General features: G+C 29.8%; 1 protein-coding gene across 1 annotated transcript in view; it reads left to right on the top strand.

The window, feature by feature from the left end:
* Nucleotides 1-2,204: 2,204 nt before the first annotated feature.
* Nucleotides 2,205-15,841, top strand: part of LOC145293331 (uncharacterized) — a 36,633-nt gene continuing 22,996 nt past the window's right edge. The window contains exon 1 of the mRNA XM_080139974.1: nucleotides 2,205-2,295. Coding sequence (XP_079996100.1) covers nucleotides 2,205-2,295 — 91 coding nt within the window. The remainder of the gene's footprint in view (nucleotides 2,296-15,841) is intronic.

The following is a 15,841-nucleotide window of genomic DNA, read 5'->3' as shown; positions in this document are numbered from 1 at the left end:
ACCTCTTTGCACTTCCTGGCTCAGTAAGTTACGTTCACTCAGTACCGCATTAACAGCGCTATTCATGTCATAGACTTCATAACAAAACTGTGCTATTCATGTTATAGACTTCATAACAAAACTGCGCTATTCATGTCATAGACTTCATAACAATACTGTGCGCACCTCTGGTTAATATGTTTGTGACTAAAATAAGACTGAATGTGCTGGAACATATAGACTTTATTTTATTTTCAGGAGAGAAAGCGAGAGAGCGAGAGAGTGAGAAAGTGAGCGAGAGAGAATATTAGTTTTTTTTTTAGTAAAACTCACTGCGCGTTTCTTTTTTCGTAAAACCTTATTCGTGTATTTGCTCGTTAACTAAGATTCAACTTGTTTTTATGACAAGTTTTTCCTTGATTTGTTTTTACACTAATATTCACCTCGCATATGACAATAATAGGACGCCGATTACTATTGGTAAATATAAATTACTCCTCCTCACAGGCAACGCTGATATCCCTGATAGTAGAACATGCTATCGAAGTTATACCATCGATTTTACAAACATTCTACATATCATCTCGTTTTTTGTATATACAATCTGATAATGTTTGTTCAACAAGTAAAAACAGACAAAAAACTAAAAAAAAAAAACGAACAAAAAACATTAAAAGATAATTATCAGTTGTATCATTAAATAAGTGTTTGAGATAAGTTGTAATTTAAAACATCTGTTCCTCATGATAAAGCAGTTGAAATCAAACAGTTTCTCAAATCCGGAATTTCACAAATGATTTCCAACCATGAACACTGAATAAGAAGCGGACATCCAAATCGTATTAATTCCCCATAATGTCATAGTATAGAAAATTATCACGATTTTTCTCTGGCCACATCATTTTCGATAGAAAATAATCGAACACTTCCTAAACACATGTTTCAATCTCGACACTTTTAGCACGTTCTAAAGCACGTTTTGCGAAATTGTGCATAAATTTCATACCCATTTAAAAATTATTACATTTATTCTGAACAAAATGCCTCTCTCAAATTCGTGCTCCTCATCTAAAGTGTCGCAAACTACATGTATCCACTTAAGCAAACTTAATGTATCCATTACGTCCTCTTACTGCAATCACATTACCGTGCAACTTTTTAAAAAAATATGTATAATGCATCTGTTATTATTCATTTCAAACATTTTACTATTGATAACATACTACACCGGATATTGAACAAACAATACGCCATCTCTCCAATTAAATTGCATTTTGCCTTGATTCTCGATTGTATTCAAAGAATAACGGATTAAAATATTGCTCAATTTCAAGTACTTAACTTTTCTATTACTAATACTTTCATAATTCTTCAGAAATAGTGGAATGAGTTAAAGAATACCTCCAATCGTATTCAACATGTTCTCCAATACTGGAACGCATTATTAAAAATAACTTTTTGAAAATAACATACCATACACATGGAGAATTACAACATCGGTTCCTACAGATTTCTTTATCGTTACGAAAAGTAAATAACTAAATGATGTATTTATAGATTCAATACATCTCGAGGAAAAATAACATTCTCGGGTTAACGATATTGCCGTAAGCACATATGGATATCCACAACTACAATAAATAGACGTATACGATTTTTCTATATGCATGAACTAGTACAAAATCAGTCTTCCATAAACAGTTGCACAACATAAACCAAAATATTATTGCAAATACTGGATTCCATACAATTATAAATCTCAATACCGTCTTTGTTTATCTTTTTACGAAATCTTTCATGTTCTTTGGTGAAACGATGCAATTATTATAAAAACCAAACGAAATTTCATTTGAATTCACTAGATTTGCAAATGTGACTGAATTTTTGTTTTTTTTTGTAATGCAGTTTTATTCATGATTCATTAATTAAATTCTTTATAAAGCTTCCATCTTAACATAAAAGAACAGAAACAGATTTTACAAGCATCCCGCACAACAATCTAATAATACATTTGCTCAAATGAGTAAACAAACCAACAAACAAACAAACAAACAAACCAACAAAAATATACTTATCAGTTGTATCATTAAATAACTGTTTGAGATAAGTTGTAATTTAAAACATCTGTTCCTCATGATAAAGCGATTGCAACCAAACAGGTTCTCAAATCCGGAATTTCACAAATGATTTGCAACCATAAATACCGAATAAAAAGCGCACAGCTCATGTCGTGTTATTTTGCTTACAACGAGTGCAACATTGAACAAAAAATGTTCGTTTTTATTCTGTCATTTTTAACAATCACCTTGGCATCAGGTAAGACAATGGCTTGGTGAGGGATGCCTTTTTCTCTACCCTGCAACCTCTTTCCCACAGAAGAGACGTAGCGAGCCTGTCATCGTTCTATCGTTATTTCCATGGCAAGTGCTCGTCTGAGCTCCATTCTCTGTCCCCCCCGCCAATCTTTTTCAAAAAACACCCGACTAGCTGAAACCACCGTCAATAGTTTTCCCCACTCCCTATCTGTGCCTAAATCAAAACGTAGATTCCATGAACAAAGCTTCTTTCTTAGAACTGCACGCCTGTAGAACTCTGTTCCGCTTGGCTGTTTTCCCCCCGACTTCAACCTGGATGTCTTCAAGTCCAACACAAACAAATTCCTGATGAACCGCCCCCCCAAGTAATGACACCTCACAATTTCTCCAATACTATTGCTACACTATCCCTTTGATTACTGTACACACAATAACCCTTATCCCTGAGTGGCCATTAGGCCTTGATAAGTGGTGAACTCCATGTAAAAAAAAAAAAAATTCTCTCGTTATTTCTTTTCATAAAAAACAAGCAAAAAAGGTTTGACAATAATTTACCAGAATATGTTTAGAACACGTAACTCAAAATGTTCGAAATGCTCAAAAGCGAGAATTAGAAACTTCAGCGTTTCGTCTAACGCTGTAACAATTAAACGTTGTATATACCATCTATGTAATGCTTGAGGTAATGTCTATGTAACGTTGTAGACAATAGCAATATATATGTAAAATTCTGACAATGTCGATGTAAGTTGTAATCAATTTTTATGTAATGTCGTAAACAAAGTCTATGCAACGTCGTAGGCAATTTCTATGTAACGTTGTAGAAATGCCTATAAACCTATATAGTTAGTGTCTATGTAACGTTAAAGGTAATATCTTTGTAACACTGTAAACAAACTAAATATGCCAAAAATATGCGATTTCGATGGCAATGATAGTACTAAAAGTGTGTATCATTCGTTGATCTACATTTAATCCCGGGCAACGTTAGGTCTTTTTTCCTAGTATTATATATACATTTATATATACGTTTATATATACATTTATATATACATTTATATATACATTTATACATAAGTTTATATATACGTTTATATTTACATTTATATATACATTTATATATACGTTTATATATACATTTCTATATGCATTTATATATACGTTTATATATACATTTATATATACGTTTATATATACGTTTATATACATTTATGTATAAATTTATATATATGTTCATATATACAGTTATATATATATACGTCTATATATACGTTTATATATATGTTCATATATACAGTTATATATACATTTATATAAACGTTTATATATATATTTATACATACATTTATATATACGTTTATATATACATTTATATATACGTTTAAATATACATTTATATACACGTTTGTATATACATTTATATATACGTTTATATATACGTTTACATATACATTTATGAAATAAAATGGAGGTGGAAGGACCTGGATACTCAACGTTTCGCCCGATTTATGCGGGCTTCTTCAAGAGGGATGGTCATTCAAGAGGGATATACATTTATATATACATTTATATATGCGTTTATATATATATATATATATATATTTATATACACATTTATATATACATTTATATATACGTTTATATATAGATTTATATATACGTTTATATATATATTTATATATACGTTTCTATACCCATTTATATATACGTTTATATATACGTTTATATACACGTTTATACATACATTTATATATACGTTTATATATACGTTTATATATACGTTTATTTATACATGTATATATACGTTTATATATACGTTTATATACATGTATATATACGTTTATATATATGTTCATATATACAGTTATATATACGTCTATATATACGTTTATATATATGTTCATATATACAGTTATATATACATTTATATAAACGTTTATATATACATTTATACATACATTTATATATACGTTTATATACATTCATATATACGTTTAAATATACATTTATATACACGTTTGTATATACATTTATATATACGTTTATATATACGTTTATATATACATTTATATATACATTTATATATGCGTTTATATATATATATATATACACGTTTATATATACATTTATATATACGTTTATATATAGATTTATATATACGTTTATATATATATTTATATATACGTTTATATATACATTTATATATACGTTTATATATACGTTTATATACACGTTTATACATACATTTATATATACGTTTATATATAAGTTTATATATACGTTTATATATACGTTTATTTATACATGTATATATACGTTTATATATACATTTATATATACATTTATATATACGTTTATATATACGTTTATATACACGTTTATATATACATTTATATATACATTTATATATACGTTTATATATACATTTATATATACGTTTATATACATTTATATATACATTTATATATACGTTTATATATACGTTTATATATACATTTATATATACATTTATATATACGTTTATATATATATCTATTTATATACAAATTTATATATACGTTTATATATACATTTATATATACGTTTACATATACATTTATATATACGTTTATATATACATTTATATATACGTTTATATATACGTTTATATATACATTTATATATACGTTTATATATACATTTATATATACGTTTATATATACGTTTATATATACATTTATATATACGTTTATATATAGATTTATATACACGTTTATATACATTTATATATACGTTTATATATACGTTTATATACACGTTTATATATACGTTTATATATACATTTATATATACGTTTATATACACGTTTATATATACATTTATATATACGTTTATATACACGTTTATATATACGTTTATATATAAATTTATATCTACGTTTATATATACATTTATATATACATTTATATATACATTTATATATACGTTTATATATACATTTATATATACGTTTATATATACATACATATATACGTTTATATACACGTTTATATATACGTTTATATACACGTTTATATATACGTTTATATATATATGTATATACATACACTTATACATACGTTTATATATATGTTTATATATACGTTTATATATATATATTTCTATACACGTTTATATATACGTTTATATACACGTTTATATATACATTAATATATACGTTTATATATACGTTTATATATACATTTATATATACGTTTATATATACGTTTATATATACATTTATATATACGTTTATATATACGTTTTTATATAAATTTATATATACGTTTATATACACGTTTATATATACATTTATATATACGTTTATATACATGTTTATATATACATTTATTTATACGTTTATATATACGTTTATATACACGTTTATATATACATTTTTATATACGTTTATATATACGTCTGTATATATATATATTTATATACATGTTTATATTTACGTTTATATATACATTTATATATACGTTTATATACACGTTTATATTTACGTTTATATATACATTTATATATACATTTATATATACGTTTATATATACATGTATATATACGTTTATATATACGCTTATATATACATTTATGTATACACTTATATATACGTTTATATATACATTTATATATACGTTTATATATACATTAATATATACGTTTATATATACGTTTATATATACATTTATATATACATTCATATATACGTTTACATATACATTTATATATACGTTTATATACGCGTTTATATATACATTTATGTATACATTCATATATACGTTAATATATACATTTATATATACGTTTACATACACGTTTATATATACATTTATATATACGTTTATATATATGTTTATATATACGTTTGTATATACATTTATACATACGTTTTTATGTATATATATATTTATATACACGTTTATATATACGTTTGTATATACATTTGTATATACGTTTATATATATGTTTATATATCCATTTATATATACGTTTATATATTCATTTATATATACGTTTATATATACATTTATATATGCGTTTATGTATACGTTTATATATACGTTTATATACACGTTTATGTATACATTTATATATACATTTATATGTACATTTATATATACGTTTATATATACGTATATATATACATTTATATATACATTTATATATACGTTTATATATACATTTATATATACATTTATATATACGTTTATATACAGGTTAATATATACATTTATATATACATTTATATATACGTTTATATATACATTTATATATACGTTTAAGTATACGTTTATATATACATTTATAAATACTTTTATATATACATTTATATATACATTTATATATACGTTTATATATACATTTATATATACATTTATATATACGTTTATATATACATTGATATATACATTTGTATATACGTTTATATATACATTTATATATACGTTTATATATACATTTATATATACGTTTATATATACGTTTATATATACATTTATAAATTCGTTTATATATACATTTATATATACATTTATATATACGTTTATATATACGTTTATATATACATTTATAAATACGTTCATATATACATTTATATATACATTTATATATATGTTTATATATACATTTATATATACATTTATATATGCATTTATATATACGTTTATATATACAATTATATATACGTTTATATATACATTTATAAATACGTTTATATATACATTTATATATACATTTATATATACATTTATATACATTTATAAATACGTTTATATATACATTGGTATATACGTTTATATATACGTTTATATATACATTTATATACACATTTCTATATACATTTATATATACATTTATAAATACGTTTATATATACATTTATATACACGTTTATATATACATTTATATATACACTTATATATACATTTATATATACATTTATATATACATTTATAAATACGTTCATATATACATTTATATATCCATTTATATATACATTTATAAATACGTTTATATATACATTTATATACACGTTTATATATACATTTATATATACATTTATATATACATTTATAAATACGTTTATATATACATTTATGTATACTTCCTGATTGTTCTGTCTTTTCCATTTTTCAGTGTTCGAATGTTTTGTTTTGTTTGTAAAAAATTCGCCACAGCCGCAAACGCTTTCAACTCCTATTAGACATCTTCAGGCGCGTTTTGAATTAAAACAAATTATGAATTAAAACAAATTATGAATTAAAACAAATTGCGTTTAGTGAATTTATTAGGAAAATCGATTAGAATCGTTTAAGTGCACTTAAGCGCACCCTTTCCCCCTTCATCTTGAACATGATTGATGCTGTTGCTTTTTCAAGCATTCTGCACAACAATATGATAATGTGCATTTGCTTCAAACAAGTAAAACAATCAAAAATATACTTATCAGTTATAGTATTCAAGAAGTGCTATTAGAAAAGCAACCCTGACGTAGATATTCCTTTACTATATCGAACCCAATCTCAGAGTTTTGCCATAGATTTTCTAAACGCCATAACGTCTTGCATTTTTTTTAGATACAATCTGATAATATAACAATTGTTTCAAGCGGGAAAACAAACAAACAAACAAACAAACAAAAATATAATTATCAGTTGTATTATTAAATAAGTGTTTGAGATAAGTTGTAATTTAAAACATCTGTTCCTCATGATAAAGCAGTTGAAATCAAACAGTTTCTCAAATCCTGAATTTCACAAATGATAAATACCGAATAAATAGCGCATATCTCATATCGTGTTATTTTGCTTGCAACAAATGCAGCATTGAACAATAAGAAAATGATCGTTTTTACTCTGATACTTTTAATAATCACCATATCATTAGGTTAGACAGTTCGTTCGTTATGTCCTTTTATGAAACAAGCAAAAAACAAAACAATCCGACATGAATAGACCAGAATATGATGGTCTTCAACCAGAACACGGTCATCTAACCTATAACACATAACCAAAAATGTTGCCCATAAAATGCCTATGTAACCATGTAGGAAGTGTCTTAGGAAGTTGTATTCACTGCCTATCTTCCGCCGTAGCCAATGTATATTTAACCCTGTCGTGGCAATGTACATGTAACTTTTTAGCAATGCCTATGTAACATTTCAGATAAAAATCTATCTGTAACGTTGTAACACCATGATTTTATTCATCTAGGTTAGATAAGTTCTCCATATTCTTATGTCAATTTAACATTATAGCAATGTCTATTTAATGTTGTTATCTAAGTTTATGTGCAGTTGTAACTATGTCTACGGAATGTTTTACTAATTTGTAGTCGATTTCCATGTAATTTTGTAGGCAACATCTATGTAACTTATAAAAATGTCTATGTAACGAACAAGTAGTGCCTCTAGAACGTTACAGGAATATCTGTGTCGTATTGTATGTAATCTATGAGTACGTTGAAGCAGTTTCTATGTAACGTTGTAAAAACGTGTCCGTAGAGGTGTTGGGAATGTTTGTGTAACATTATATAAACGTGATCTTCTAAGCTGGGTTATATAAGCTTGCTTTTCCCTATGTTAGACACATTTCATCGATTATGTATGGTGGGAATTCATACCTTTGTCATTGCTAAAAGTGGAAAATAATATACACTTATATATGAAAAATAAAATTAATGGCGTAATTCTATTCTCTTATATAAATAGTTTAATCCTTTCTCTAGATAACTAGCGAACAGTTACGAAGCATATTTTATCCGTTATTTTTGACAGGAGATATACACTAGTATATATAATATATGTATATAATATTAATTAATTATAATAAAAATAATTGAAATAAGAAATATTAAAGTAAGTTGAATACATAATTCAATATGCACCGATAATATGAAAGATGAAAAGGCGAGTTTTAGTAAATAAGAAATGGTGTATGGTTTTGTATATGCATTACAATTGTATTTTTTGTCTGAAGATTAGCCATTTTGTAATATCTTTTAACGAAACAATGTTTAAGTTTGTCCAAATATTTGTAACACTAAAGAAACACATGTGGTATATTGTTGTCTTGGTTATTGCGGAATTGTAACACACACACATACACACACACACACACACACACACACATACACACACACACATATATATACCGGGTGACCCCCCCCCCTAAAAAAAAAGCTAAATGGAGGCCATCTAGAACACATGATGTAGAACGGAGGAAAAAGGCCAAAGACCCTGGTGTTTTGATGTGATGTTTTGAATATAATAAACTAGTTATGACTAAAGTTTCATTTCATTCGAACAAAACACTAAGAAACGGGGCCTAATTAGAGTTGGGGCCCGTTTTTTTGGGTCACCCTATATATATATATATATATATATATATATATATAATTTCTATAATGACCAGTTAAATATAGGCGCTAAATAAAACTCATCTACTCACAGCTCTGTATTCGATAATAAAAGTGAACCATTTGTCTACCAGGAGGCCTAAACATCCTGAAATTATATGGAGACTTACTCCGAATTAACGTGAAGCACGATTGGTATGAGAGGCGGTTATTTCCTCTCATTCTATTCTCATTTGTTAACTACTTCTCATATTGTAGCCAATCGTATTTATTATTTCTTTAATACTATTGGTTTCTTCTCATTTTGAAGATTTTATTTAGTATGTTTGGCGGGCAAAACGTAAATGCTTCAGTTCAATATTCATTGGTCAACCCGATCTTTATTCTTCTCATGTATCATTTCAAACGTTTGGTGGCATTTTGTCATGTCGACAAATCTGTTTTTTCTTAATTGTAAGGTGATCAATCTTAACTAATATTTTTCTTCAGAATTTTCTAAAACGATTCTTTCAACAATCCGTTAGCACTAGTTCTGGAGATCAGATAGCAGGTCGGTGCAAAAGATTTTTCTGATTAAAAATTTCATATTTAAAATATTAAAAACCCTTGTGATTTTGAAAGTCTTTATTCATAACAATAACGACTTTTGCTCGATATAATCTGATTCCATCCGTCAACGAGATTCTAAATACTTTGCTGGTAAATTTCCTTTTAATGAATCTAAGACGTAATGCTAATATAAACCCTCCTCGTGTTAGATATTGACCAGGCAATGTGATGGTCAACGGTTTTTATGATCGTCAATAATATTTGTTAAAATAGAATGTCAGAAATAATTTTAACATAGCGAAATAAATATTTACATATAAAATGATTGATGTTTTAATATAAAGGAATGTTATTTTTCATAACTAGCGCAAGCAATAATTGAAAAATAGGTTTGAACTCTAGAGTTTGGCGTAGGCTGACATAGATATCACTTAAGACGACGTGGATCTAAGGAGAAAGCTTGGAAATTCACGTATCAATAAGTCAAGAGTTGAGAGTCAGTGAGTTAGCAGACTCAGTCAGAGTCAGGCGATTAAAGACGGTCGTGGATAGCTAAGGCTCCGCGTAGGGGAAAATGTTGATAGTAAGAATAGTGTCAATTTTCTAATAAATAAAGCTGCTGTAAATACCACTAAGACTTCAAGTTGTACGAATCTTCTTTTCTGAGGATTTGTCAGCTAAAGACGAAAAATGAACCAGGTATTTTTCTCTATTAGTCGATGTAAAACTCCAGAGACTGTTATTTATCTCTTAATATTATAATTGTTATATGTCCTGTTTATTAATATGTAGACGATCAAATATATGTACTCGTCAATAAACATATCATATATACAACTCCCCTCCTTGTTATGTCACTAGATGATATACGAATTCAAACCCGTATAAATATACAGAACACATCATATACACGCCTTAAATAGATGATTGCGACACAAATATGTACATTCATACAAGCTAACCACTAGAAAACGCGTAAATAATATACACTCGTTTATATATATATATATATATATATATATATATATATATATATATAACTATTTCATTTATTCACATAAATTTACTATACGAAAGTATAGATTTATGCGTAAACTTTAAGTATTTACTTCAAAAGTGCTCAATACGTAGGTAGAGCTAGTTAGTAATTTATAAAGTATATATGGCGATTAAGCTACACTGAATATTCTGCGTTTCATCCAACTATAGGATTCGTCAGGCTTATGCGCATAAGCCTGACGAATCCTATAGTTGGATGAAACGCAGAATATTCAGTGTAGCTTAATCGCCATATATACTTTATAAATTACTATATATATATATATATATATATATATATATATATATATATATATATATATATGATGGACTCTCCCGTCGATTTCGACGTATGAGGTTCGGACAACCCATATTTATAAAACTCATTCATGCTTTTGCCTCTGATGACTTTTTAGTCCAACAAGGGACTTGCAAACAAGGCCACAAATAGAACATGAATGATATTGGTGCGGCTGCTAGTCGTTTTGCTCTTACTCTGTCTTCTTTCAGTTGCCTTAAGCTTTCAGATTGAAACCTCTGGAGACTTTCAAAACACCTTGATCTCCATCCTTTTCGGTCATTCACCTCATCTTCAAGACTCCTGTATGGTATGTTCACTGCAGACAAGTTACTCTTCAACTTGTCCTTGTACCTAAGCCAAGGACGTCCGACAATCTTTTACCACCTTCAAATTGACTGTACATCGCAATTTTTGGAATTCTGTCATCGGGCATCCTCAATACGTGACCAGCCCACCGCAACTGCGATTGAATAAGGAATGATTCAATGCCAGATATATATATATATATATATATATATATATATATATATATATATATATATATATATATATATATATATATATCCTGACAATATTCAAGCCAAGTACGTCCAAGGATGGAATACTGTTGCCATATCTGGGAAGGAGCTGCTAAAAAACAGCCTATCCTGCCTTGACAGAGTACAAAATAGACTTCGTGGCTTAGTGGGGGATGCCCTTTTCTGTACCCTGCAACCTCTCTCCCACAGAAGAGACATTGCGAGCCTATCCTTGTTTTATCGTTATTTCCATGGCAGGTGCTCGTCTGAACTCCAATCTCTGCCCCCCCCTCGCCAATCTTTCACAAAAAACACCCGTCTAGCTGAATCCACTGGAAAAAATTTCCCCCACTCTATATCTGTGCCTAAATCAAAACGCGGATTCCATGAACAAAGCTTCTTTCTTAGAACTGCACGCCTGTGGAACTCTGTTCCGTCTGCCTGCTTCCCTCCGGACTACAACTTGGATGTCTTCAAGTCCAATGTTACCAAATTCCTAATGAATCGCCCCCTTAATTAAACACTTCATCAAATCTCCACACTAACGTAATGTACTTGCAATAACCCTTATCCCTGAGTGGCTTCCGGGCCTTGATAAGTGGTGATCACTGTGTAAAAAAAAAAAAAAAAATTAGATATTCGATTTGGTGCCGTGCATTGTCACATAGGGGCTTAATGAACCCACAACATACGTGTTACCAAACACACACACACACACACACACACACACACACACACACACACACACACACACACACACACACACACACTACATGTTCGTAGATTTGGACGCCGTGACTAATTTTATTCTAATATGAATACACAGTAACCTAGGTAACCTTTGACCTTCACCTTTAAAAATTGTGTGCACCATTCTTATTGGAAGGCTCATCATAATGCCAGGTTTGGTCATAGTCGATCCAGCGGTTTGAGTTATAGGTGAGTTGTACACACAGACACACACACACGAACGCAACTACTTTATATATATAGAAAGTAACCTAGGTAACCATGGATAAGTAAAAAGGAAAATATGGATTTAGGCAAGCCCGTTCTACTGCAGATATCCTAACTGTAATCTCTGAACGTTTATACCAAGCACTGGATAAAGCAGGGGAGGGTATGGCACAATGACGTAGCCCCTTTTAAGGGAGCTAACGGCTTCTACATTAATGAACCTTGTGCCTAACTTGTGCGGTGCAATTGTGTAAAACAGGTGCTTGTGATTTTGAAAATGTACTGTGACGACTTAAGCCAGGTTGAATTATGTTTATAATTCAGTACATAATAAAAGTAAAAAACAATGCTGACATTATAAATTGAAAAACAAATAATTGCGTGAAACGCATCGTTCTCTCATTCTCTCTCTCTCTTTCTCTATTTCTGTCTTTGACTCTCTTCCTCTCTCTTTCAATGACGAAAGAGAGAAATGAAATATAATTTGATTGTTGTAAAGACAGTTGAGGTTTGCTCGCTGTACGCGATGGGTCGACTAAATATGTTTCCTAACTTGTTAACTGTTTAATAAATTATATTTTTATAAAAATGTATTTTGTCGCTGTTTTCATTCAAGTGTTCGATTTCAGCATACCATTAATGCCGACGACAGAGAGCTGCAATGAACACGCAACAAGCGACGATGGGAAGATGCCTGCAATGACCACACATAATGCGACCCGTACCAAACAGTTATAGTCGACGTTTTCGTTGATGTTCCCAGCATGTGCCTATCGTTTGGATATCGTTCATACCCCGGGGGAGCTGGTTGCATTCCCAAAACGTTCATCAACCAAGTAACCCTCCCGGGGAGCGATAGGACTACATATATACATATACTTTATAAGGCAGGGGAGGGGAGAGCAGTATCCCTTGATATATCTAAGGCTTTTGACAAGGTATGTCACGGTGGTCTTCTGATGAAAACAAAACCCTATGATATTACTGGACGAATGCTTAGCATAATTAGATCCTTCTTAAATGAGAGAAGAATCCAGGTTGTCCTCGATGGCCGTATGTCCAAAAGATTTGATATAAATACGGGTGTGCCTCAGGAATCGATTCTTGGACCTTTGTTATTTCTGATATTCATAAATGACTTGCCTGATAAAATTGTCTCTGAGATGGGTATATTTGCCGACGACACCACGATCTATAGCAGGCACGCAGGGAAAACTAATGAGCACATATCTAAGGTAATGGCCAAAAATCTAGAGGAAGACCTTCAGTCTGTAGTGAAATGGGTTCAAAAATAGATGGTAACGTTCAACGCTGTAAAGACAAATCTCGTTTCCTTTAATAATTACATGAAACCTTACCAACCATCAATAGCTATTGCTAGAGATACTTTACCTGAGAGCACTTCGTTCAAGCTCCTTGATTATTATATGTACTTGTGACGTCACACTCTTACCCCTAAGTTATGTTGTTGCAGTCTATTTATGTTGCAATGCTATGATCGTCTAATTGTTCATATGCGGGTGTATGTGTTATACATGCATTTTCAACATACCTTATTTTTATGTGTCGTTCATCTTGGTCCATCTGGAATTTATCTTGTTTTTGGAAAGGAGGCTGGGACTTGTTTGAACGAATATGCATTCACTCCAATAACGCTGATTGTATTTTATATTATCTTTAGTTCAATTTCCAGAATGTCGACGCAGATGAATATGGAAAGTGAGTTCTTTTTGCCATGATGGGTCCTTCCATTTTTGAGACACGTCATTTTCCTCCCAATGGGGAGTAGGGAAGCGACAACCGTTAAACCAAACCACTCTGTTTCAATTCTAAGTTCCAACTCCAATATGATGTCCAGCTAACCTGATCACGTGGTAACATATATGTAGATCCGGTCAGCTGATCAGATGCTTCCGGTAAACTTGTCTATGATATGGTTTTATTATATTTTGACAGCTTTTATAAACATTCTTTATATCCATCACTTGTCTATCTCTTCAGATAGATAGATAAATAGATCGAGATGGATAGAGATGTGACATGATGCAGACCGAGCGATGCCGAGTGACCTTGCTAGTCGACACGAATTCAGAGAAATTCGCACGGCTGAATTTTAATGATGATGATGATGATGGTTTGATGTTGTTTAAACAGAAATGTCTATGGGATTTTGTCAGAGAAAAAAAACCCCAAATAATTGTTCTTATCTTATTGTTGGAAATCCGTTGACAACGAAAAGGTTGTTTTAGGTCCTCTGTTGAGCGATATGAAGAAATTCAGATTCTTAAGCTGACAGCTTGGGGTGGGAATCGGGGGTGAGGGGTCGCCGCCAGGCATTGTCGACCTGGGAATGACTAATAGCTCCTAATTACATGATAAGGAACACCTCAGTGCAATGAGGGTTAAAAATGGGGATAGATAAAGCCGAAAGGAGGAGTAGAAATCAGGGAAAAAGAGGGAGGGATGAAATTCAAAAGAGGAAAGGAAAGAGAGAAAGAGTGACTCCAAAAAGGTGGGAGGAGGAATTACTGATTTGATAAAAACAAGACACTTGGCTAATTGGTGTCCTTTTTCGCTGATCCCTTCCCGTGGACTGACGGTAGATGAAGAACGGAGAACTTGGTAAAAGAAACAAAAACTGCCAGCCCCCTAAGTTGCATGACTAGGCCAGTGTGTAACTATTATTTGTAAAGTCAAAGGCAATAATCAATTCTATACTAAGAAAACCAATTAAGTTTTGACTTTCTTTTCTTTGATTGGAACGCCGTTGTGAATGCAATATATTTCTCCGATAGCCCAGGTGACGGT

The sequence above is a fragment of the Euprymna scolopes genome, chromosome 14, assembly GCF_053919585.1.
Source record: "Euprymna scolopes isolate OS-2025 chromosome 14, ASM5391958v1, whole genome shotgun sequence".
NCBI classification, from domain to species: domain Eukaryota; kingdom Metazoa; phylum Mollusca; class Cephalopoda; order Sepiida; family Sepiolidae; genus Euprymna; species Euprymna scolopes.
The sequence above is the reverse complement of the archived record's forward strand: the minus strand, read 5'-3'. Positions and strand labels throughout refer to the sequence as shown.